The sequence below is a fragment of the Hyla sarda genome, chromosome 1 (assembly GCF_029499605.1).
Source record: "Hyla sarda isolate aHylSar1 chromosome 1, aHylSar1.hap1, whole genome shotgun sequence".
Classification (NCBI taxonomy): Eukaryota; Metazoa; Chordata; class Amphibia; order Anura; family Hylidae; genus Hyla; species Hyla sarda.
In genome coordinates, this window is record NC_079189.1 from 317,754,451 (window position 1) to 317,780,532 (window position 26,082).

General features: G+C 38.1%; 1 protein-coding gene across 17 annotated transcripts in view; it reads left to right on the forward strand.

The window, feature by feature from the left end:
• The window catches only part of PTBP3 (polypyrimidine tract binding protein 3), a 226,391-nt gene extending 208,731 nt beyond the window's left edge, over positions 1 to 17,660 (forward strand). For all 17 annotated transcript variants that reach the window (XM_056518480.1, XM_056518499.1, XM_056518547.1 and 14 more), the window contains 4 exons: positions 5,015 to 5,107; positions 8,124 to 8,340; positions 11,964 to 12,041; positions 14,420 to 17,660. In XM_056518480.1, coding sequence (XP_056374455.1) covers positions 5,015 to 5,107; positions 8,124 to 8,340; positions 11,964 to 12,041; positions 14,420 to 14,552 — 521 coding nt within the window. In that variant the 3' untranslated portion in view covers positions 14,553 to 17,660. The remainder of the gene's footprint in view (positions 1 to 5,014; positions 5,108 to 8,123; positions 8,341 to 11,963; positions 12,042 to 14,419) is intronic.
• Positions 17,661 to 26,082: the final 8,422 nt, after the last annotated feature.

The following is a 26,082-nucleotide window of genomic DNA, read 5'->3' on the forward strand; positions in this document are numbered from 1 at the left end:
CCATCACCTTTTTTCTACTGTACGGTTGGGGGGTGTGGTGGGGAGAGGAGTATGTAGTGTGTGTGCTTGGTGTAACTTTTATATATATCTGGGTGATGATAAATCACACACCGTTGTATGGGGGGGAAAAAATGCTCTGGCCAAAAAAATTTTAAAAAATGGGGGACCAAATACAGCGCCCTGAACCCCTAATAGGGCCTGGGTGATGCTGAAAAATACAATAAGACTCACCCTGCACTACTGGACACAGGAGATCTCTTCTTCAGCCCTGAGGGGCACAAATCTCAGCTGGGGGGGGTTCCCTGGCTCCTTCTCACAGCTCTGCCCGCTGACTCAACTCAGTGGGCTAGCAGAGCTGCGAGAAGTGGACATTAACCCCTCCTCTGCCTGCTGCTATTGGTCGGATGATCGTCCTACCAATAGCAGCGCTCCTGGGGGGGTGACTAAGTTGCCATCTCCCCATAGATACAGGAGGTGATTGGGGGGGTGTATTCTACACCTCCAATCACCATGTTTCTCCGGGTCAACGGGTCACACGTGACCCGTAAGACCGGAATCGCGGCAGATCGCCGGTGTGAATTTACCGGCGATTTGTGGCGATCGATGACATGGGGGGGGGGGTCTAAGGACCCCCCTGTGCATTTGCACAGGATGCCTGCTGATAGTTCCCATGGGCGTACAGGTACATCCTTGGTCATTAAGTACCAGGGCATACCTGTACGCCCGTGGTCCCTAAGTGGTTAAAGGGGTACTCCGGTGGAAAACTTTTATTTATTTATTTTAAATCAACTGGTGCCAGAAAGTTGAACAGATTCTGAATACTACAGAGGAAATTATTTTCTTTTTGGAACACAGAGCTCTCTGCTGATATCATGAGCACAGTGCTCTCTGCTGACATCGCTATCCATTTTAAGAACTGTCCAGAGTAGGAGAAAATCCCCATAGCAAACATATGCTGCTCTGGACAGTTCCCAAAAATGGACAGAGATGTCAGCAGAGAGCACCGTGCTCGTGATGTCAGCAGAGAGCACGGTGTTCAAAAAAGAAAATAATTTCCTCTGTAGTATTCAGCAGCTAATAAGTACTGGAAGGATTAAGATTTTTTAAATAGAAGTAATTTACAAATTTGTTTAAACTTTCCGGCACCAGTTGATTTAAAAAAAAAAAGTTTTCCACCGGAGTACCCCTTTTACCACTTAAGGACCCAGGGCGTCATGCCGTGACCCCGCATCACACCGGGTCGGTCCCGGCTTCTAATCATAGCCGGGACCCTGGACTAACAGCGTGCGGCATCGATCGTTGTGCCGCACGCTGTTAACCCTTAAGACGCGGCGATCAAAGTTGACCGCCGCGTCTGAAAGCGAAAGTAAACTCTTCCCGGCATCTCAGTCGGGCTGATCAGTACATCGCGATAAAATCGCGATGTTCCGATCAGCTGGGACGCAGGGGGAGGTCTTCTTACCTTACTCCGCGGCGTCCGATCGTCGATTGATTGCTCCAAGCCTGAGCTACGGGCTTGAGCAATCAAGCCCCTATTTGACTGATCCGTGCAAAGCTATGACTTTGCAGGGATCAGCATAGGAGATCAGTGTGCGCAGTGCTATAGGTCCCTATGGGAGCTATGACACTGCAAAAAAAAAAGTGAAAAAAAAAAGTTAACAAAGGTTATTTAACCCCTTCCCTATTAAAAGTTTGAATCACCCCCTTTTCCCATAAAAAAAACCGTGTAATTAAAACTAAACATATATGGTATCGCCGCGTGCGAAAATGTCCGAACTATAAAAATATATTGTTAATTAAACCGCACGGTCAATGGCGTGCACGCAAAAAAATTCCAAAGTCCAAAATAGTGTATTTTCGGTCACTTTTTATTTCATGAAAAAATGAATAAAAAGTTATCAAAAAGTCCAATCAATACAAAAATGGTACCAATAAAAACTTCAGAACACGGCGCTAAAAATGAGTCCTCATACCGGCCCGTACGCGGAAAAATAAAAAAGTTATAGGGGTTAGAAGATGAGAATTTTTAACAAATACATTTTCCTGCATGTCGTTATGATTTCTTTCCGAAGTACGACAATATGCAACCTATATAAGTAGGGTATCATTTTAACCGTATGGACCTGCAGAATAAAGATAAGGTGTTATTTTTACCGAAAAATGCACTGCGTAGAAACAGAAGCCCCCAAAAGTTACAAAATGAAATTTTTTTCTTCAATTTTGACGCACAATTAATAATTTTTTTTACGTTTCGCTGTGGATTTTTGGGTAAAATGACTAATGTCATTGCAAAGTAGAATTAGTGGCGCAAAAAATAAGCCGCCATATGGAATTTTATGTGCAAAATTGAAAGCGTTATGATTTTTAGAAGGTGATGAGGAAAAAAGGAAAATGCAAAAACTGAAAAACCCTGCATCCTTAAGGGGTTAACCCTTTAGACGCAGCATTCAAAGTTAATCCCTGCATCTAAAGTGAACCTAAACTGCTGGGGGTTAGCTCAGGGGGCTGTTCGGGATCGCCGCGGTGTCCCAAACAGCTGTGGGACACAAGGAGGGTCCCCTTACCTGCCTCCTGGTGTCCGATCGCCGAATGACTGCTCAGTGCCTGAGATCCAGGCATGAGCAGTCAAGTGGCAGAATCATTGATATATGTTATCCTATGAGATAACAAAGATCAATGTAAAAGATCAGTGTGTGCAGTGTTATAGTCCCCTATGGGAGGTATAACATTGCAAAAAAAGTGAAAAAAAAGTTAATAAAGATCATTTAACCCCTTCCCTAATAAGTTTGAATCGCCCCCCTTTTCCCATAAAAAAAAACTGTGTAAATAAAAACAAACGTGTGCGTAAAATTTCCGAATTATAAAAATATATCGTTAATTAACCCCTTAAGGACGCAGGACGTAAATGTACGTCCTGGTGAGGTGGTACTTAACGCACCAGGACGTACATTTACGCCCTGTGCATAACCGCGGGCATCGGAGCCCGTGTCATGCGCGGCTGATCCCGGCTGCTGATTGCAGCCAGGGACCCGCCGGCAATGGCCGACGCCCGCGATCTCGCGTGCGTCCGCCATTAACCCCTCAGGTGCCGGAATCAATACAGATCCCGGCATCTGCGGCAGTGCGTGATTTGAATGAATGATCGGATCGCCCGCTGCGCTGCTGCGGGGATCCGAGCATTCATAACGCCGCATGGAGGTCCCCTCTCCTTCCTCCGTCCGGCTCCCGGCGTCTCCTGCTCTGGTCTGTGATCGAGCAGACCAGAGCAGAAGATGACCGAAAACACTGATCTGTTCTATGTCCTATACATAGAACAGATCAGTATTAGCAATCATGGTATTGCTATGAATAGTCCCCTATGGGGACTATTCAAGTGTAAAAAAAAATGTAAAAAAATGTAAAAGTAAAAAAAAAGTGAAAAATCCCCTCCCCCAATAAAAAAGTAAAACGTCAGTTTTTTCCTATTTTACCCCCAAAAAGCGTAAAAAAATGTTTTAATAGACATATTTGGTATCGCCGCGTGCGTAAATGTCCGAACTATTAAAATAAAATGTTAATGATCCCGTACGGTGAACGGCGTGAACGAAAAGAAAAAAAAAAAGTCCAAAATTCCAACTTTTTTAATACATTTTATTAAAAAAAAATTATAAAAAATGTATTAAAAGTTTTTTATATGCAAATGTGGTATCAAAAAAAGTACAGATCACGGCGCAAAAAATGAGCCCCCATACCGCCGCTTAAACGGAAAAATAAAAAAGTTAGAGGTCATCAATATAAAGGGATTATAAACGTACTAATTTGGTTAAAAAGTTTGTGATTTTTTTTAAGCGCAACAATAATATAAAAGTATGTAATAATGGGTATCATTTTAATAGTATTGACCCTCAGAATAAAGAACACACGTCATTTTTACCATAAATTGTACGGCGTGAAAACGAAACCTTCCAAAATTAGCAAAATTGCGATTTTCGTTTTAATTTCCCCACAAAATAGTGTTTTTTGGTTGCACCATACATTTTATGATATAATGAGTGATGTCATTACAAAGGACATCTGGTCGCGCAAAAAACAAGCCCTCATACTAGTCTGTGGATGAAAATATAAAAGAGTTATGATTTTTAGAAGGCGAGGAGGAAAAAATGAAAACGTTAAAATTAAATTGTCTGAGTCCTTAAGGCCAAAATGGGCTGAGTCCTTAAGGGGTTAAACTGCATGGTCAATGGCGTACGCACAAAAAAATTCCAAAGTCCAAAATAGCGTATTTTTTGTGACTTTTTATATCCTCAAAAAATAAATGAAAAGCGATCAATAAGTCTGATCAATACAAAAATTGTACCGCTAAAAACTTTAGATCACGGCGCAAAAAATTTGCTCTCTTACCACCCCATACGCGGAAAAATTAAAAAGTTATAGGGGTCAGAAGAGGACAATTTTAAACGTATACATTTTCCTGCATGTAGTTATGATTTTTTTGGGTAAAATGACTGATGTCCTTACAATATAGAATTGGTGACGCAAAAAATAAGCCATCATATGGATTTTTAGGTGCAAAATTTTAAGAATTATGATTTTTTTATAGGTAAGGAGGAAAAAAATAAAGTGCAAAAACTGAAAAACCCTGGGTCCTTAAGGGGTTAAATCCATACAGAATATAAGTAATGTGGAGTTAACTGGATTAACATCAGTTCTGTAGCACTGTTCAAATGGGTTGCCCAAAAATCCAGGGCCCTATATAGGCAAACTAGTTAAACGCGTGATAAAGTATGTTACTAATAGGATGGTTTTTGTCAATGCCATAACATTAGGGAATTCAGCAGTGTCCAGATATATCTTTAAAAATATCTAAAAAACAAAACAAAAAAAAAGAAATACAGATACTAATAATAAGGGTTTGAATGCAAGGCATAAATAAATCAGTCACTGCAAATAGTTAACTTGTGGGGATGCCTATTGGTAATTGGATTATTTATACTTTAAAGATGTTTTTTTTCTTTTTTCTTTTGTAATTCTTTAGGAGTATATGGTGATGTCCATCGTGTAAAGATTCTGTTTAATAAAAAAGAAAATGCATTGGTGCAGATGGCAGATGCAACTCAAGCACAGCTTGGTAAGTACTCCACATAAGTAAAGTAGAGCTGCCTTTTCCTGAAATTGGCACCACTGTGTGGTTTTGCAGATTATCCCCGAGCACCTGATTGGACCTAACTTGTAATATTAGAAACAGCCTATGAAAAAGTGATGAAGTTATCAAAAATCACTGTATATTTAGTTATTTTATTTTTATTTAACATTTACTTCAAAATGTAATTGAAACAGGAAAATAAACTTATAGGGATCCGTATAGGACATTTTTTTTACATACTTATTATGTCAAAAAAGTTTTACTGTTTTTGAAGGGGCACTCGGGTGGAAAACTTTTTTTTAATCAACTGGTGGCAGAAAGTGCAACAGATTTGTAAATTACTTCTATTAAAAAATCTTAATCCTTCCAGTACTTATTAGTTGCTGAATACTACAGAGGAAATTCTTTTCTTTTTGGAACACAGAGCTCTCTGCTGACATCATGACCACAGTTCTCTCTGCTGACACCTCTGTCAATTTTAAGAACTGTCCAGAGTAGGAGAAAATCCCCATAGAAAGCATATGCTGCTCTGGACAGTTCCTAAAATGGACAGAGATGTCAGCAGAGAGCACTGTGTTCCATAAAGAAAAGAATTTCCTCTGTAGTATTCAGCCGCTAACAAGTACTTGATGGAGATTTTTTAATAGAAGTAATTTCAAATCTGTTTAATTTTCTGGCACCAGTTGATTTAAAAAAAATAAAAATTAAGTTTTCCACCAGAGTACCCCTTTAACCCGTTAAGGACACAGCCTGTTTTGGCATTTAGTATTTCTTTTACGTTTAAGCCATTTACTGTGCAGGATTATAAACAAGCTGTGAAATGAAATATATGTTTATTATTATTATTTATTTATTTATTTTTGTAAAAAGGGAAAAAAAGGGTGATTTAATTTTTTATTAGGGGAATGGTTTTATATAATATGAGACATAATTTTTTCTTTTTTTATACACTTTTTAAGTCAACATAAGAGACTTTTATATACACTCATTAGATTGCATTCACTGTATATAATGCTATGCCGATGGTTTAGCATTACACAAAGAGATCGATGATCCACTGGTACAGCCTGACTAAGCCAGGCTGCATCAGTGACTTGGTGGCTGAAGGCAGGTAAGGGGACCCCCCTCCTCCTAATTAAGCTCATCGAACCCCCACAATCACATAGCAAGGGTTCCTTGAGCTCCACTGAGCTAGCCGGGGACTTTTACTTTCACTTTAGACGCCATGATTGGCAATGATAATGGCATCTAAAGGGTTAATGAGGGTCATTAGCAGTGAGTGTCTGGCTACTGACAGTAGCCAACACTCACTGCGTGCGCAGCTCCCTGGTGCGTAAAGTCCCGTACATCAAGGGTGTAAATTTATGCCCTTTGTCCTTAACAGGTTAAAAGTAGTAACAGTTAAAAGTAGTACAATAATAAGCAGATATGTAAACATGGGTAAAGTAATCTTATAGAACCACAGAAAAAAACAAGGAAACATGAAAAAAGCAACAAAACCCCTAGGAAAATGCAACAAAAAACTGATTTTTTTCTGAGAATGCAATGTTAGAAACCACCATACACCATTTAGAGTGTAGAAATGTTTGGAAGTTACAGTTGTTTTTATTTAGGTTTAAGGTTAAATAAGCATTCTGTCCTTCATGTTTTCTCCCACCATTACCTCAATACTTTGGTACGATCATTTTCACAATCAACAAAACTAACTTTTAATCACTTCTTGTAGAAAACACCCAAAACTTTTATTGTAAAACAGCAAAAACATAAAAAAAAGCCAAATAGTATGAAAGTCTTTCCATGGTGACCTGCGTTGCCCTCTGTAGTGTTTCATCCTTAAAGGGGTAGTCTGGTGGAAAACTTTTTTAATTTTTATTATCAACTGGAGCCAGAAAGTTGAAAAGATTTGTAAATTACTTCTATAAAAAAAAAAATCTTAATCCTTCCAGTACTTATTTGCTGCTGAATACTACAGAGGAAATTATTTTCTTTTTGGAACACAGAGCTCTCTGCTGACATCACGAGCACAGTGCTCTCTACTGACATCTCTGTCCATTTTAGGAACTGTCCGGAGCAGCATATGTTTGCTATGGGGTTTTTCTCCTACTCTGAACAGTTCATAAAATGGACAGAGATGTTAGCAGAGAGCACTGTGCTCATGATGTTAGCAGACAGCTCTGTGTTCCAAAAAGAAAAGAATTTCCTCTGTAGTATTCAGCAGCTAATAAGTACTGGAAGGATTAAGATTTTTTAATAGAAGTCATTTACAAATCTGTGTAATTTTCTGGCACCAGTTGATTAAAAAAAAAAAAAAAAAGTTTTCCACTGGAGTACCCCTTTAATATTTTTTCCAAACCAAGGAATGCGTGCAAAACACAGAAAAAGATGTAAATCTTTTGGTTATATTTTTCTTTGTGTCTCCATTCCCGCTTTTGGGAAAAAAATATTGAACAAAATGAGGACCAAATGTGTTCCAAATTCTGACCAACATACTGTGTGTAAACACAGCATAAGGGGTGATAAATCCAAGGATTTTGCTGTACTGATAGTCTGTACTATAATAACCTAAACTTATTGAGGGAAATTTATCAAAAGCTGTCCAGAGGAAAAGTTACTGAGTTGCCCATAGCAACTAATCGGATCACTTCTTTCATTTTTGAAAATGCCTCTGAAAAACGAAAGAAGTGATCTGATTGGTTGCTATGGGCAACTCAGTAACTTTTCCTCTGGACAGGTTTTGATAAATCTCACAAATTGTCCTGCAGAAACAGGGGCTTCTTTCAGAAAACATGTACCGTAATTGTCTCAGTTAAATGTGGTCAGGTGGAGTAGAAAAATTAAAACCACAAAGTGAATTCAATAGGTGTAAAACATTTCAATACATATTAAATATGCAAAATATATTTGTTAAATTGACATCCACCTCTCTGTTCTGTGTTCCAAGCAATTGTAATTCCCAATATTGCTGAAATAATCCTTGAAATGTTTATTGCTGCATATTTAGCTATGAGCCATCTAAATGGACAGAGACTTCACGGAAGGGTACTGCGAATTACCCTGTCAAAGCACCAGTCTGTACAGCTTCCTCGTGAAGGACATGAAGACCAAGGCCTAACTAAAGACTATACAAACAGCCCACTACATCGCTTCAAAAAACCAGGCTCCAAAAACTTCCAGAATATATTTCCCCCTTCAGCAACGCTGCACCTGTCCAACATACCGTATGTATAAAATTTGAGTAGTGTTTTGAAGGGCAATGCCAAGCATCTGATGGGCATCTAACCTGCACTTAAAAAAAAAAAAAAAAAAAAAAAAAAGGTGTTGCCAAGTCCATGCCAAGGCTATGGCATCTACATTGTCTGCTGTGTACAGCTGTATTTAGCATGAAACAGCTTGTGTGTGGAATAATAGGTAAATGGAAAACTTAGACTGGCCAATCTTAGTAGTGGGGTAAACTCGGTGACTGATGATTTATGGGCGGGCCTTTTGACATGTTAAAGGGGTACTCCAGGGAAGATAAGAAAAATAATAATGCCCCAAAGCCACCCAAATACCTGTTCTGTGTCCCCTTTAGTTATTCATGTGGTTTTGGCAGCTCCTTTGGTCCCTTAGGTCTCCTTTTTCCTTGTTTGCAGCACAGACTACAACTCCCAGAAGTCAGTGCAGCTCTGTGTAATGGCTGCTCGCCAACTGCTTTCACTATATGTGTGCATGTTTACACTGCAGCTCACACACACACACTGTATTTGTCTTTTCTTTCAGAGTATCCTTCCTCCAGCAATAAATCATGCTGTACTCTGAATAGCAGAAGTCAGTGATTAAGAATATTCTGACTCAGTTGTGACTAAGAATATTCACTGCTTTTCTCTCACAAGCTCTCACACTAGGAGGGGAGGGAGGTGTGGCTGTACAGCCAGGGCTCTAGACCAAGCAGAAATCAGACAGAAATAAGGTTGTGTTGTCCTGAAGGGTAGGAGCTAGTCTCAGTGAGGGGTTTACACCAAGACAAGGTGGATTTGAGAATTAAATGTTTCTCTCATTTCCTGCCTGTAAGTGACAGCTGAAAGAGGCAAACCGCTGTATGTAGCTAATGAATGATATTTAGACAAATACATAGGTTGCTGAGAGGGAAAGGATGGGCTATGGGTCTAGCACCCCTTTAAGGCCTTTATATAAGGCATGTTATCTGCCGTTTATTACCCAGCGGTCAGGCAATAAATGAGCAAATTTGTTAATCACAGAAGTCATGCGGCCCTGTTTGTCACCAGCAATCTCTCGATTAAAGGTCTGGTGAAAAACTATACATTTTTTTTTAAATCAACTGGTGCCAGAACATTAACCCCTTAAGGACACAGGGTGTACCTGTACGCCCTGAGTCCTCTCCCTTTCTATAGCGGGTCGGGCCGGGCCTCTAACAACAGCAGGGACTTGTGACTAATATCGCCCATCTCCGATAGAGGTGCCGATAGACACGTGTAAAGTTGTAAAAAAAAAGCACTCCCGGTAGCTCAGTCTGGCTGATCGGGACCATCGCGGTGAACCTGCCATGTCCCGATCAGCAAGAATGCATCAGGAGGGTCCCTTACCTGCCTCCTGCACATCCGATTGCCAAATGACTGCTCCGTGCTTGAGATCCAGGCAGGAGCAGTCAAGTGGCAGAATCACTGATCAATGCTATCCTATGGCATAGCACTGATCAGTGTAAAAGATCAGTGTAATGCCTGTTATAGCCCCTAGAGGGGGATATAACACTGCATAAAAAAGTGGGGAAAAAAGTTAATAAAGATCATTTAACCCATCTCCTAATAAAAGTTCAAATCAGCCCCCATTCTCCATAAAAATAAAAGTGTAAATAAAAATTAACATATGTGGTACCGCAGAATGTGGAAATATCCAAACTATAAAAATATATCCTTAATTAAACCGCGCGGTCAATGGCGTATGCGCAAAGAAATTCCAAAGTCCAAAACTGTGTATTTTTTGGTAAATTTTTATACCATAATAAAATTAATAAAAGGCGATCAAAAAGTCTGATCAAAATATAAATGATACCAATAAAAACTTCAGATCACAGCACAAAAAATTAGCCCTGTATGCGGAAAAATAAAAAAGTTATAGGGGTCAGAAGATGACAATTTTAAACATGTTAAATTTCGGCCATGTAGTTATGATTTTTTCCAGAAGACAAAATCAAACTGATATAAGTTGGGTATCATTTTAATCGTATGGACCTACAGAATAAAGAGAAGGTGTCATTTTTACTGAAAAAATAACTACATAGAAACTGAAGCCCCCAAAATTACAAAATTGTTTTTTCTTCAATTTTCATATTTTTTCCATTTCACTGTAGATTTTTGGTTACAATGACTGATGTCATTGCACAGTAGAATTGGTGGAGCAAAAAAAAAAAAAAAAAAAAAAAGGCATCCTATGGAATTTTTGGTGCAAAATTTAAAGGGTTATGATTTATAAAAGGTAGGGAAGAAAAAAAGAAAGTGGAAAAATGCTTCGTCCTTAAGGGGTTAAACAGATTTGTAAATTACTTCTATTTGAAAATCTTAACCCTTCCAGTACTTAAAAGCTGCTGTATGCTCCACAGGAAGTTCTTTTCTTTTTAAATGTCTTTTCTGTCTGGCCACAGTGCTCCTCTGCGGACACCTGTCTGTCTGTCTTAGGAACTGTCAAAAGCAGGAGCAAATCCCCATAGCAAATCTATCCTTCTCTGGACAGTTCCTGAGACAGACAGAGGTGTCAGCAGAGAGCACTGTGGTCAGACAGAAAAGATATTTAAAAAGAAAATAACTTTCCGTGGAGCATACAGCAGCTAAGTGCTGGAAGGGTTAAGATTTTTTAATAGAAGTAATTTACAAATCAATTTAACTTTCTGATAAAAAAAAATAGTTTTTCACCGAAGTACCCCTTTAATATTCTTCTGACAATGTTGATAGTAAAGGGCCGCAAGAATGATTCAACTACGATTCACTCCCAATGATTTGGCAATGTAAACGCTCCTCTTAACATCAGCTGATCGACTTGATCAACCCTTGTCTGACTGTCATCTTTCCATGTAAAAGAAGCCTTTAGGTATTGTAACCAGGGCAAATATGCTGCTGTATTTAAAATGTGCCGTGTATCCCTCCTGTGTAAACAGACTCTTGACAGGCTTCAACTATTGGTCACATAAGGATTCGTTTGTTGATATTTGAGAAACAATTTACATGAAGTGTGTTTTCTTTTAAGCAAGATAAATGTATCAGGTTATGTAATGTGTAGTGTCTATGTTGGACCACCATGTTCCTGTTTACACTGTTAAGTGTTTATAGATCTTCTTACAATGAATGAAGGATTTGTAGTCTTGTTGGTTAATATATTTACAGTATGAGGAAAAGAGGAAAAATGACTGGCCTCTAGTCTGGTTCCTAGGTAAAGGGCATAAGCTGGATTTTGTGTATAGTATCCAATATGGTTATGTTACAAAATTAGATACATTTTTTTAAGAAAAAATATAAACATAGTTGCAACAATGAGAATTATCTACCGGGCCCTTGCAGATGGTCTTTAATGATGTTACAATAAAAATATCAGAACCTTTTTTAAAGAACTTTATATAAATGTACAGATTGATACTATTATTGAGCATTGGTAATAATTTTCTTTTTAACAAGCTTGTGCTTTTGACTTTCTTTATAATGATTTTCTGGAGGGAAGAATATTTCAGTAATGTACCGTAATCGTTGACTTATGACTGTGCTAAACAACCTGCCTACATAAAATTTAACGGTTTATTTTTACTCTTTAAATACTTTCATATGTTTCAGTTTCTTTTTTATTTTAATTTTAAAAGGCCTTCAGTTACTGATGATGACCTTAAAAGATTATTTGCAAGTACTGGATGTTCAGTCAAGGCTTTTAAATTCTTCCAGTAAGTATATCTATCTATATAAATATTTTTAGTAAGCAGTTTTTGTCCCCTTTTACTATACAGGTTGACCTGACGTAAAAAATACTTACTTGCTACATTAATGGTTACTATAAAAGCCTTATGTGAACTTCTGGTTATTTTAAGAGAATTCATTGTGCTTTTGAATATTTGCATCTTTGGGGTTTCTTGGAGCCTAGAATCCATGTGATGCCTTGAGCTGTCCTTTCTGTGTTTCAATAATCCCCAGTAGTATTGAAGGAGCAAATGTTTCTTCAGACTCTGTAGCATATCTGGAGGGGTGGGGGTTACCCCTGGGCCCACTTACACGATGGGGCCCACCCAGGAACTTAACTGTTGCTAGGGTTGCAGTGTCAGGGGCACCTGCCCACCTGACTTGGCATTTAGTTTTACAAAAGAATAGAGGATGTGCAGCATTAGTTACTCAGTACACTGTAGTCTTTCCTGAAACTTCCTGCTGTTGTTGGGTCAGAGAGAAGGAAGAGAAGTCGACTTGCAGCCTACGGAGGTCAAACAGCATCAAGATGAGGAAACTGTCTGTAGAACTGTCTGTGCATTGTGTCCTGTGCCCTCTCTTCTTATTTACATTCTTATGGCTGCTTCTGTCACTTCCATGGCCATGCCAGAATGGAGGAAGTATAATAGGATCTGGCAAGTGGGGGGCATTACACATCTAAGGACCTTTTTAAACTGGATGATTATGGGGGACAAGCATTCCTAGGAACACTCATTCACCCACTAATCGGCACTTGGGAAAGGGCCAGCCATCAGCACTCATTTGTCTGATGATCATATCTTTTGTGCTGCCAATAAAAGCATTATTATATGGTGCACATCACTCTGGTTAAACGGGGATGTATAAACACCAATTCCCCTCAGGTCTACCGCCCCTCTAAGACTAATTTCCTTATACTAGGGATCCCCTTATAAAATCACTTCTTTATTACATATCTATGAATTAAAAAAACAACCCCGTGTGAAAAGTGAAAATGAATGGTGATTTAAAATCACAACCTAAAGGGAGAGTGACTGAATGTGGAGTTATTCTCCTTATGTATTTAATCCTGGGTCTACAGACTTCTTTTTGGTATATCTCATCTGAGACACTCTATTCTATAGGGATTCCAATCCCTGGACCATCTCATTCTGACCCTCAATGTCACGCTATCCCTAAACAAGGATTGTAGGGCCCATAATGATGAATTTAACACCTTAAGAATGCAGGGCATACATGTTCGCCCTGCACCCGCTCCCAGTCTATGATGCATGCTCAAGAGCTGAGCATGCATGATAGCAGGATGGTCCTGATGACTATCATCCGCCAGGACCCATGGCTAATGCAATACTTATGCCCATGCTAAATTTTAGTTTTTAAATTTTAATAAATTTGCTAACATTTCAGTTCTGCTTTCACATTCTTCTTATAGGGTATTTGGTGCAGAATGATGTGCTAAAATTAAATAAAATAAAAAAATATTTTTCCCTAAGGCCACAATGTGAAACAAGTGAGAGTCTGAAAACTTTCTTAATGCATTATGGTGGACAGAAGAAAACTACAGCTGTACGATATTCCAGGCCTCTGTCTCTGGTCGCCTGCAGGGTGGATGTTTTCAGTACTGGCTCTTCACTTTCCTTTGAGATATAGATATATATTGACCTAGCACTTAGTTTTTTAATTTAAGGTCTGTTAAAGGAGATGTCCGGTCCTCACTTTTCTTATTTTATATGTTCCGGGCTGAAAAATAAAAGAAAACAAATTTTCTCTTACCTGCCTAGGCTCCCCCGGTGCTTCAGTACAGGTGTTCGGTCCCCGTGCTGTATTCTTCTTACTTCCTGTTAGCCCAGCACATCACACGGAGCTTCAACCTATCACCGGCCGCAGCGATGTCCCGCCTCGGCCAGTGATAGGCTGAAGCTCCGCGTGACGTGTCGGGCTAACAGGAAGTAAGAAGAATACAGCCCGGGGACCGAACGCCTGTATCGGAGCACCGGGGGAGCATAGGCAGGCAAGAGAAAGCTTATTTTCTTTTTTCTTTTTTTTTGCTGCCCGGAACGGATACAATAAGAAAAGTGAGCATGGACATGTCCTTTAAGGTTCACAAAAATAGCCCAAAAAATGGAGTGGAAACTTGGTCTGATGTTCTTAGGATGCAGCTGTAGTTAAGTATTATGACAGGTGACCTACCATACTGCAGGCCTATTCTAGGGATAGGACATCCATTTTTAATGCTTGGATAATCCCTGAAGGGAACACAGAATACTGGACCTCAAAACGTGGAAAGTTTTAGACATTCAACTGCAAGTAATTATGTACAAGAAATGTATACATTGTCAAGACTGTTTGCTTTATGTTTTTGTAGGAAAGACAGAAAAATGGCACTCATCCAGCTTGGGTCAGTGGAGGAAGCTATAACTGCTCTGATAGATCTGCACAACCATGATTTGGGAGACAACCACCATCTGAGAGTTTCATTTTCCAAGTCAATGATCTAAATTCCATCTGCTATAAATTTCATCCCTCATCATTATTTCCTTGTAAAGACTGGACCACGGTTTTGGCAAAAGCCTTCAGACAGAGACTGAATATTAGAAGACCAACTCTGCCGCGTTTGTATCATTGAATCTCCACAAGAAGAAGGAACACATCATATGCCTTCTTAGAAACAGACTGAGAAAGTGCAGAATCCATATAAAGCATATTGTGCTTGATAGTGGTGAAATATACAAATTCTGCATTTTAGAGCAAAATCTAAAAAAAATATAATTTTGTTGTATATTTGCATAGCCCAGGTGTTCATTTTCTTTTTGTTCCAAATTAACTTTACGTAACATTTTTCTGACAATCATCCAGGTTTTTGGAATCGTACTAGAGACAAGTCTCTGCGTTTTCTTTTCCTCCCTCTTATTTATGTGGAGTTTTACTTATCAGGAAATTAAATCCTTTTTTTTTTTTTATTTATAGCTAGAGAATGTTATAAGTGGCTTTTTTTTTTATATATTTTTTCTGTTCGTGGACATATTGATGGCAAATATTCTGCTATATGCTGGTAATATGGTAATATTTGCTGTAATAAATTAGACAGTAGACCAAATTTATTTTATGGAATATCTTGCCCACGTGAAACCTTTTTTATTTTATTTTATTTTTTATTATTAATATTATTATATACACATATATATTTAAAATATATAATTGTAATTAATTTTACCTTAATCCTGACTAAACCTCTGTAATGGGGATTTTTTGTTCTTTCTACTGACACCAATACATTTTGGAAATGACTCTAAAATTGAATGTTACTTAAAAGTGGAACTGTACATGTTCATAAGCAGTCTGCATTGTGAAGCAAATGGCGGCTTGCCTACCAGGATGTGTTGTGTAATACGCTTATTTTGGAACAAATTGAAAAAGTTCACCGTTACCGAAATCAACAACTATTTCTTTTCTGAAAGAAAAAAGTTTACAGTCGTACATATTATTCAGGTCTATCATTTGGTTTTGCAGATTTTTAAGAAATTATTTTTGGTAATATGTTCAAGAAGACTTAAACCTCAAGGGTTTTTTGTACCACTATAATAACTAAAATCCTACATCAGAATTACTGTGTACTTAATTTACTTATTATGTGCCTTATTATGTGCTTAAAATAAAAAATAGGGTAGATTTATTTTTGATGTATCTTTTGAAAATTGTATTGTGGGTTTGGTGAGAGTTATTATTTCCTTAAAAATTTTCTAGCTTCTGGTGTCTAGTGTGTGTTGTTCCCCCCCCCCCCCCCCAAAACCATTAAACAGTTTCACTTGTGTTTAGCCTTAGAAAATAGGTGATAAGAATACAAATAGATAAAAGCCTTGAAATCTGTATACATTTACAATGAGGTGGACTGCATGTATGTTACAAATACCTGTTTGCATCCCAGTTGTTTTTTTTCCCCAAAGTCATAGATAGAAGGTTTACCCATGACATGGAGAACTTGGGTTTGGCCGCATGTGTCCCATGAGCCACGGGTTGGGTAGCACTAATCTAATCTAAGACACTTTGCGTGATGAAAAATGCACAGATGTTTAGTGAATGGCTGGCTGTCTACAACTATCTGCTTTGTAAGCTTTGTATTATTTGTGAGGCTTTTCAACTTTGTTTTCTATCACAAGTCTGCAGGAAAACCATATGTGGTTTCTAGTCCTTTCTACTCCAGTTATAGTTGTACAGTATGAAAGCCAAGATAATGACTGGCTGGAAAACTGCAAAAATAATGCAATGTTTTGCATCACTGTGTACTCTCACAAGAAGTGAGGAAACCTCTGTGCTGCTTTATCATCTGTTATTTCTTTTTCGAAAGGTTTTTGTTTATTTTCAGTTTTAATGCATGAAAGCCTGTTATGAAAAATACACGTGAAAGTATCCGCAAGTCTCAAACCTGTTTTTACTGATATATAATGTAATGGTTATAAGGTGTTAAGAAATCACAGTGAATACTTTAGGTCTCATTTATAAATACTCTTTAAGAGAATACCCAAACTTGCTATTTACCCATAGCAGCCAATTCCTGCAACTACTCTGAAAAAAACATAAGCTACGCTGGGATTGCTGGCTTTAGAAAACAAGGCTTGGGTTCACTTTGTGCATTTTTGTAGCATTTTTAACATGCATTTTCCTTTTTATTATTTTTGAACACTCGTATCTATCACTGAATTCACTAAACAAAACAGAAAAATGCAACAACACCGAACAGCATAAGGCCACATTCAGGAGGCTGTACAGTAGCACTGAAGATCTGAGATCACCTACAAAAAGTAGTATCTGATGGAGCTTGCCACAATTTACATATGGAATCCATCAGAGAAACAATTGTACACCACCTTGTGAAATAGGTATACATAAATGTTATGTCTTTTTGCGAAACAGAGCCATAATATGGCCTAAGACCTTAAAGAGTTATAATAAATGAGACCGAATGATATCACACCTAGTAAATTGCTGTAATCATTTTTTTATTAAAGAGGATATCCAGGAATAAAAAACAGCTATTTTTTCCCAAAACACCACCACACCTGTCCTCAGTTTGTGTGTCGTATTACATCTTGTCTCTATTTACTTCAAGGCAACGAAGCTGCAATATCACACACAGCCTGAGGACAGAAGTGGTGGTGTTTTTGGCAGAAACCAACTCTGTTTTCCTAATCGTGAATGACCCCTTCAAATGCTCTGGTGTCACCAGTCTAACTTTTTTCCAGGTTGATAAAATAGATTCCTAGTCTGCAAACTGTTACCACACTCAGTGTATCTCAGGATATATATGTGCATTTTGCTTGATTTTATGCATTTCAACATGTTAAAAAGAGAAAAACTAAATAAAGACAAACATATCCTCAAGAATCTCTAAACCGGCGCTGAATGTCAGCTGCTTCTTTACAAGAAAATGCAGTGGTAAGATATATATAATAGACAATATGTGAGGTCTTAGCTGGCCTAAGTACATTGTATGATGCTCTTTGGATTCTTAACCACCTTTTCCCCATGTTTTACGTATCATATCTATGTGTGTGTGTGTGTATATATATATATATATATATATATATATATATATATATATATATATATATATATTCAGAATCCAAAACCATTGACTATTTAAATAGTGTTGTTGAAGAAAGCGATGTGCTTCAAGATGTCATTGGAGCAGCTAGCAGTGTTTTACTATATATTCTTTGTCATTTCTAGTACCTCCTGAAGTCCGTTTTAACATGTTACATGTATATGTTTATACAGAGATGTTTAACCTATTGAGGAGTACTGTTTTTTTTTACCTATATTGGTAACTATGCCTAACAACCTGTATTAATTGAAATCCTGTCTCAGGTAACTTTCAAGAGCAGAAATAAATGGTTCCCGAAGGGCATCTTAAAATGACCCAAAATACTGATTTGTTAGCACTTTAATATAAAAAAAATTCCAGATTGTAATATGACAACTTGACAATTAAAGTTATCCTTTGAACTGTTTCCATTATGCGTAATGTAGCTGGGTACATCTACCTTACATTATATACAGCACAATACTGCAATAAAATAGATTGTACTACTTCTGCTGGAATACCGCTTTCATCCCTTCACATCCATAGGCAATACATTTTCTTTTTTTTATACCACAGAACAACTTCCACTACCGCTAAGCAAATGTAGGCCTTGTGGTCAGCCTTAGCTGTAAGATTATTCATTAAAAGCTATCTCTATCTTTTCTTAATGTTATGAAATGCTTATGGCTTGAGTATGGTGACATAGTGTTACTACATGCAAATGGTGTTGGCTTTGTAAATTGGAAAGCATTGTGTTAGACTTTGACAGCTCTAGGTTAGAACTGAACAATGGTCCTCAAACTAGATGGTCTTTTTCATGGAAATTTTGAATGTAGGGTTGCTAGGCATTGTTAATTTACTCATTCTATACAATTATGTATTTTGTTTTTATAGCAGGTGGTGTAATGGAAAAGATCATATTTTAAGACCTTTTTAGGGAGGTGTTACTGGGAGAGGCTTTGTAGACTCTCATGTTGATTCTTCTTGCCTGACATACCAATATATATATTGGTGACGTATATGTGTGTATCTGAATTGAGTTATAGAACATATATTTTATTTACTGTAGTTACATTAGCAGATATGCTCCATTAGCATCTTTTAGAATGATACATGTGTTGTTTTTTTTATATATACTGATGGCCTTCACATACATATTACTCTTCTACTTCTGCCAGGTTTAGCACTTTGCCCTGGCTCAGAACCTGAAAAGTATAGTTTGCTTCCTATGAAACCAGTGAATATGTTGTGATGGTGAAGGAGGCAGTCGTAATTTGCATTTAATAGCAGAGCGAATAATTTTGACCTGTTATGGCTTGTAGAAATATCGACCAGTAAGAGACCTTCTACCAGTTTTATTACACCTGTCTACCAAATATTAATGCATGTCTTAGTCTGATACATAGACTGCTTATAATGTATTGCATGACATTAGGTGGAGTAAAATAACTTCTGTCCGTTAATGTTGTATATGCAAGCATGCTTTGATCCTTTTATGCTCATGCAGCGTTGATTTTGAGGTCAATTGTATGAAGGGTTATTGTTGGGATAAAAATGTAAACCCGTACATCAGTTAGGGTTTGGTTATTTATGTGATATTGTTTGTGTGTGTATATATGTTTGATTTGGTGTGTGTTTTTTCCAGTAGCGTGCAGCCAAATGTGACTTTTTTTTAGATATTTATCTTATGGCATGCAGTGAGATTGTTTTAAAGAGCTAGTATTCTTTTCTCTTGACCTACATAATTGTGGAAGGTAATTTATTAAAATGTGATTTGAAAAGTATATTCTGACCCTCACGTTAGCCTTGGAAAATGTATCTTTTACTTTTATGATATGGGGCCATAAAGTAGAACATTAAGTATTTCATGTTTTCCAGTAAACATTATTTTCTTACATTCAGCATTTTCTTACATTGCTGTAGGTTTTTTGATGGCATGTTATAAAGGGGTATTCCAGGCCAAAACTGGCTCCGGAAAGTTAAACAGATTTGTAAATTACTTCTATTAAAAAAAATCTTAATCCTTCCAATAGTTATTAGCTTCTGAAGTTGAGTTGCTGTTTTCTGTCTAACTGCTCTCTGATGACTCACGTCCCGGGAGCTGTGCAGTTCCTATGGGGATATTCTCCCATCATGCACAGCTCCCGGGACGTGACATCATCATTGAGCAGTTAGACAGAAAACTTCAGAAGCTAATAACTATTGGAAAGATTAAGATTTTTTAATAGAAGTAATTTACAAATCTGTTTAACTTTCCGGAGCCAGTTGATATATATAAAAAAAAGGTTTTGCCTGGAATACCCCTTTAATTTCTTGTTTGGAAGTTTGACCTTCCATTAAGCCTTAATATAAAGACACACTCCCGGCCTGTGTTAATTTTTTGCTTCATCATACTACTTGATGTTTTATATCTTAGTGTTAGCGTGTGATGGCATACCAGAATGACTCTCTAACAGATCAGGAATCCTGATTTGAACATTCTACAGTGATTAAGGGAAAACTGACAGCTGGTTCACCCGCACTAAACCCAATACACAGGTTTTATAATGCTGGTGAACTGGATTAAAATGAGGTATCACTTACCCAGATCGGTGCTGCCGTTCCAGAAATACACCTGGTATTAGCCTTAGTTGCTAATATGTAAGTATCCAACTTTGCGCAATGGATACTGGAGACGACATACCCAGCATCCCTGCCTCCTTTCTTCTGCTCCCATATGCCTGCCAACCTCATAAATATTGATAAGGCCCCCTTTGCCCATGTGAGCACAAGGTTCATGGGCATATCGAAGCAGAGAGGAAGGAGGCAGGAATGCTGGGTGTGCCGGCTCCCGCCTCCATTGCGGGTTTTTCCAACATATTAGCAAAAGGACGTTGGTGTATCTCTGAAACCGTGGCACCAATCCTGATAACTGATACATCAAATCCAGTTTACCTGCACTATAACCCTGTGTATTAGGTTTAGTGTGATAGCATGCAGATCAAGGAGGTCCAATTGTTGGGACCTCCACCAATCACAAGACTTAGGGACATTGTACCTCCAATTGATGAGCTCAGTAATGTTCAAGCACATCATAGAGAATGAATGGAGTGTTAACTGCGCCCACATGGTGCTTTCTATTCATTGTGATTGTGGGGGTCCAAACATTTAAAGGACAACTGCTGCGGTATGACACTTATCCCCTATCCACAGGATAGGGGATAAGTGTTTGATTGCGGGGGGGTCCGACCCTTGGGACCCCCGCAATCTCCCTAACGGGGAGCCACCATTAGCGCTTATGGTGAGCGCTTAGGCGTGTAGTGTCGACCTAGAGGTCGACGGTGACGCCCCTCTCCTCCCTGTCCCCATACAGTTCTATGGGGGAGACGGGGAGGCACAAACGCTGCCTCCCCGCCTCTCCCATAGAGATGTATGGAGGAGGCGTGCCGGCTGCAATGTCATGCTGCGACCGGCACGCCCCCTGCACGGGACAGCCGCGGCCCCGTACAGGAGATCACAGGGGTCCCAGCGGTCGGATAGGGGAGAAGTGTTAATCGCGCTGCAGATGTCCTTTAAACTCCCATCAATTTGCATGCTATCCTGTAAATATGGGATAATTATTGTAGATGGGAATACCCTTTAAAGTATATGTCAGTATAAAACATTTTTTTATATGAAGCAGGGCTGGTATATAAAACATACTTTCCTATCCTGGTCCCCCGCAGCTCCTGCTGCAGACCCTTTTTGTCCTACCCTGCTTGTCACTTTTCCGTGCTTCCAAGACAAGATGTCTCATTGGGACCTGCCAGCTCCGCCATTCCTTGACCTCATTGTTGTCCCATCTCAGCCAGTAATTGGCTGAGCAGGCATGTGGTGCTGAAACATTTTGTCCCAGTTGCAAAGAGGAACGACAAGCAGCAGTGGACCAAAAGTTGCTGCAACAGGAGCTGCAGGGGTCCAGGATAAGTATAGTATAGCTTTTTCACATTTACACAAACCCTAGCAACATATTAAAAAAGAAAAACGTTATTTAGGAATACCTCTTTAAACTTATTGCCTCTTTCTAGGTGTCATGGTTAACATAAAGTGATGGACTTGGCAAGTCTGTACATAAGACAAATAGTACTGCCAAATAAAAGTGACAAACCTGTATATAATCGACTGCAAGTTTCCACCATGTATTCTAGTGCCTTCATAACATTTATATGGTTACTTATGTCTTAAAAACACTTAAAAAGGTTGTCCAAGATTAGAAAGAAGGTTCTTCTATGTTGTGCTGTGCCTGGTATTAAAGCTCAGACCCATTCACTCGAATAAAAGTATATGCTACAAGCCCAAACACATTCCAAGGACTACAGTGGTGCTGTAGTTTCAATCTTTTATACATCGAATATAACAAAAATAATTTGGCTAGTCAGAAGTGCTGTAATATGAGCACACACATGCAGCCATGTTACGTCTATGTGAAACTGGCTTCATGCTGTGGTGGAGGAAACTATGCATGGCCCATTTTAGAAGGATTTTTAATACATTACAATCCTATCACTCTTTTTAGTTTGGAATGAGTAGGTAGAATTCAAAGATTGATATCAATTAGAAGTAGATGTCATATTGGTTTTAAAATCTCAAATCCTTAGGATTCTTTGGCCGGTCATAGGTTGTACGCATGTAAGAACAATACTGCTAAGGCTGAATGTGGGAATTCTAGTCAATCATACTTCTATTTTGATGTATCAGAGAGTCAATAAGACGATGTAACTCCTTTCTGTATCTTCTATATCTGTGATATATTTGAATGTATAGTGCCCAACACTGGATATTGACTGCAGTTTTCAGCTAAGAACTAATAAAGAGCACATGGAAAAATCAGGGATTTGCCATTGCTTGTAAAGTAGAAGTAGCACTCTCTTACTACATTTTTATGGATCACAAATGCCTGTACACCTGATATGAATAGATAGCATGTACATGCTTGAAACATAAAAGGTTAAATGCCACAGCTTAGGAAGAATGAAGTCTATGGGACTTTCAGCTGCATATTAATGTTAGATATACATGGAAAACAATAACAACTTTTAGTATATTTTCTCTAATTGGATGTGTGATATACAGCCCTGTACTGTATGCCACTGATCCTTCCCTACATATCATGCGTTTTTATTTCAGAATGCTTTCAGAGTCAACCGATAGTAATATTCCTACTTGAATATTCTGTGAACAATGACATCTGTTTATGTTCTAGATGATATTAATTTGTATATTCATGTACATTATTGGAACTTGTTGCAAGATTGTAAACATATTAAAGGACCAAAGTTTATGTGCCTTGGATTATTTACATTCATTGTTTGTCCTTACATAAACATGCAATACCATTTCACTTTTTTGTCTCGCTAAACTTAGACAACATAGTTCATCACTAGGGAAAAATGAAGGCCTGTTAATCTCATAGTGAAGGACCTTGGCAGGTTTTGCTGTGTTGTACTGCAGGAGAGGCTGAGTAGAGGTTGTAGAGATATGTTTCCATACTAGTAATATGCAGCTATGTCTTTATTTCGCAGCAGTCACTGTCCTTCTCTGCGTCATAGCTTTTTCGATGTACAGTGTGGTATTGCTAAATACATGTTGTGTTTATTCTCCAGATCCATTGGTTCGTTTGATAAATAAATACACACTCATATAACGGTATATATATATATATATATCTATATGAGTGTGTGTGTGTCCCACACAGTAGCACAAGTTACAAGTGCATTTCTGTACTGTATCTAGAATGTCACCTCATTGCTCTGACCAAAGATGTCTGTCCTGGTATTACTAAGACATTCAATGGTTGTGTAAATTTTTACAATGTTATTCAGAAACAAAAAGTGGCCTTTTCAACTGCTTTTCTTCTCCTGTTGACCAGATAATTTCCATTTGTGATCAAAATTTCATGTAAGCGGGGACTTTAGATGGCTATTTACAGTACTGTATTTATAGAGAGGTTATGGGGCCAATGGCATTTTAATCTGTTCTGCCTATTTTCTTCATCATACCCTTTCGTCAAACCAAGAATGTTTATCTGACATTCAAAAATGCTGTAAATATTTGTAACAATTTTTTTTTTTTTAACTAGGCAAAATGTGGTTTTTGGGAACAATTTAAGGTATAATGTGCTTTTATATGAAAAAGAATCACTTGTCTTGTATATTTTGATAAGCAACAGTACCAGCTTTACTTGTGACAATGCAGAGGGTGGGTGGGCAGCAAGATTTCATGTATATTATCATGACCTGTTATCACATAAAAAGTGAAGATTAATATTAAAAAACAATTATTTTCCAACTGTGTAGTGCATGGTTAATTCATAACTATGTATTCTGTATCACTTTTTTTTTTGTTTATGTATTTACTGAAAACTACTCAAATATCTATACTTACTCTTAACAACTCTAGCTGTTTGAAGCATGCCGTTAATAAATGTCATTACACCTATACTCTTCTAAATTTTTCTGCGTTCTTGTCTCCTCCATTTTGGTTTCCCTTGTCTTTGTTTGTGATGCTATTATTGTCGTCTTTTTATTTTATTGGTGTGTAACCACAATACTAAGGGATAGCATATCACTAGGATATGTCATGCATTTAATATGGCTGCAGGTCCAACTGCTAAGAATCCAAACAATCCTCAGACTGAAGGTGCAGTAGTGCTGGCTGATCACTTTCACTTCACAGATTTTTCATGCACAGTGACTCTCCTGGCCACCCTCTATACAATGGTAATATCAGTGTTGCAGTTCCATTTTTAGATTGCGTCTAAGTGTGCCACTGTGCAGGGATTTAGCTGAAAGGACCTCAGTCACTTCATTCTCGTGATTTGCAGGGTCCAAGAAGTCCCTCATGATACTAAAGGGTTATCCAGCAAAAAAGTTTTTTTATTAAATGTGCCGAGGCTGTGTGATAACACAAAAAGCCTGTACTTACCTTCATCACTCCCCCACAGCTTCGTTATCATGGCACCCAGTCTCCAGTGAACTGCGCTTCCTGGTACTGCAGACAATACATCACATTGCTGCTCAGCCAATCGCTGGCTGCAGTGGCTGTGGTTATGGATTTAGCCCCTTAAGGACATAACACAAATGTACGTCCTGGTGTCCTGATACTTTTTTAATAAAAAATTTTCTTTATTGAAAAAGATGGTGTCCAAATATTACATACATAAAGCAGCAACAATTCTGCTTCTCACATAAATGTATATAAAAATACAAATGTTAAATTGTATCCATATTTCCTTAAAAACATTATGAATTTCATTTATCACACTGTAAAAAAAAAAGTTTAAGGTTACTGTTTTTTTCACATCACACTCTCAAAAAAAGTTACATAAAACAATTAAAAAGTCACATATCTGCAAAACTACAGATCACACCGCAAAAAAATTAGCCCATACAGCCCTGTATTTCGAAAAAAAAGTTATAGATTAGTATAGGACAATTTTAAACATACTTATTTTGTTAAAAAAAAAATTAGTACAATAGAAAAGAATTTTAATCATGAAGTGTACAGCGGGAATACAAAACCCTCCAAAATATGCAAAATTGCACTTTTTAATTTTCCCACACAAATAATATGGGGCAAGGAAACTAGTCAGGGGGTTGAAAAGAAGCTGAATGGAGCAAAGATATTTATAATGTACTGAGTTACCGTATTTATAATAAAAACCTAATCCAGAGTACTGGATTACAGACTGTGCTGAAGATGCATCTCAAGACAATGGGACAGATTTATCAAAACCTGTGCAGAGGAAAAGTTGACCAGTTTCCCATAACAACCAGATGGCTTTTTTATTTTTCAAGACTTTTTCAAAAATGAAAGAAGCAAAATGATTGGTTGCTATGGACAACTAGTCAATCTCCTCCAATGACCCTAAGCACATGACCAAGACAACACAGGCTCAGGGACTTCTCAGTGAATGTCATTAAGTAGAGAAACCTAAAAGTGGCTGGCCATTTATTGTCTCTATCAAACCGGACAGAACCCCATAGGATCCGCAGAGAAGAATGGCAGAAAATCCCCCAAATTTAGGTGTGTTAACCTTGGGAAGGGGATTAAGACGGGTATCGTGTGTGGCAGTCTAAATCAATTCCCCAAGAGTTTGCTGGATTTATTAAGAGGTGCGCTTCTCCTGAAATATCCAGTGCATGTGAGGCTCCCCATGTGGGAAACTCCGAAATCTCTAACAGCATTGAGCTGACGGAGATTACCATTACAATTTATCCCTGCTAGCAGGTGTAAAGTGTAATAAATTTGGTGCATGCCCCCTCTGTGCGAAGTCAGATTCTTCCGTTGCAGGTCATGCCATCTCTGCAAGTGCAGAGTAAACAGCCTAAAAAATAGTAAAAGTTTTTGCAGAGTATGTGCACAAAAATATGCGACTTTCAGGCAGTTTACACTAGATGGAGGCCTGATAAATGCTCCCCCTTGTGTTT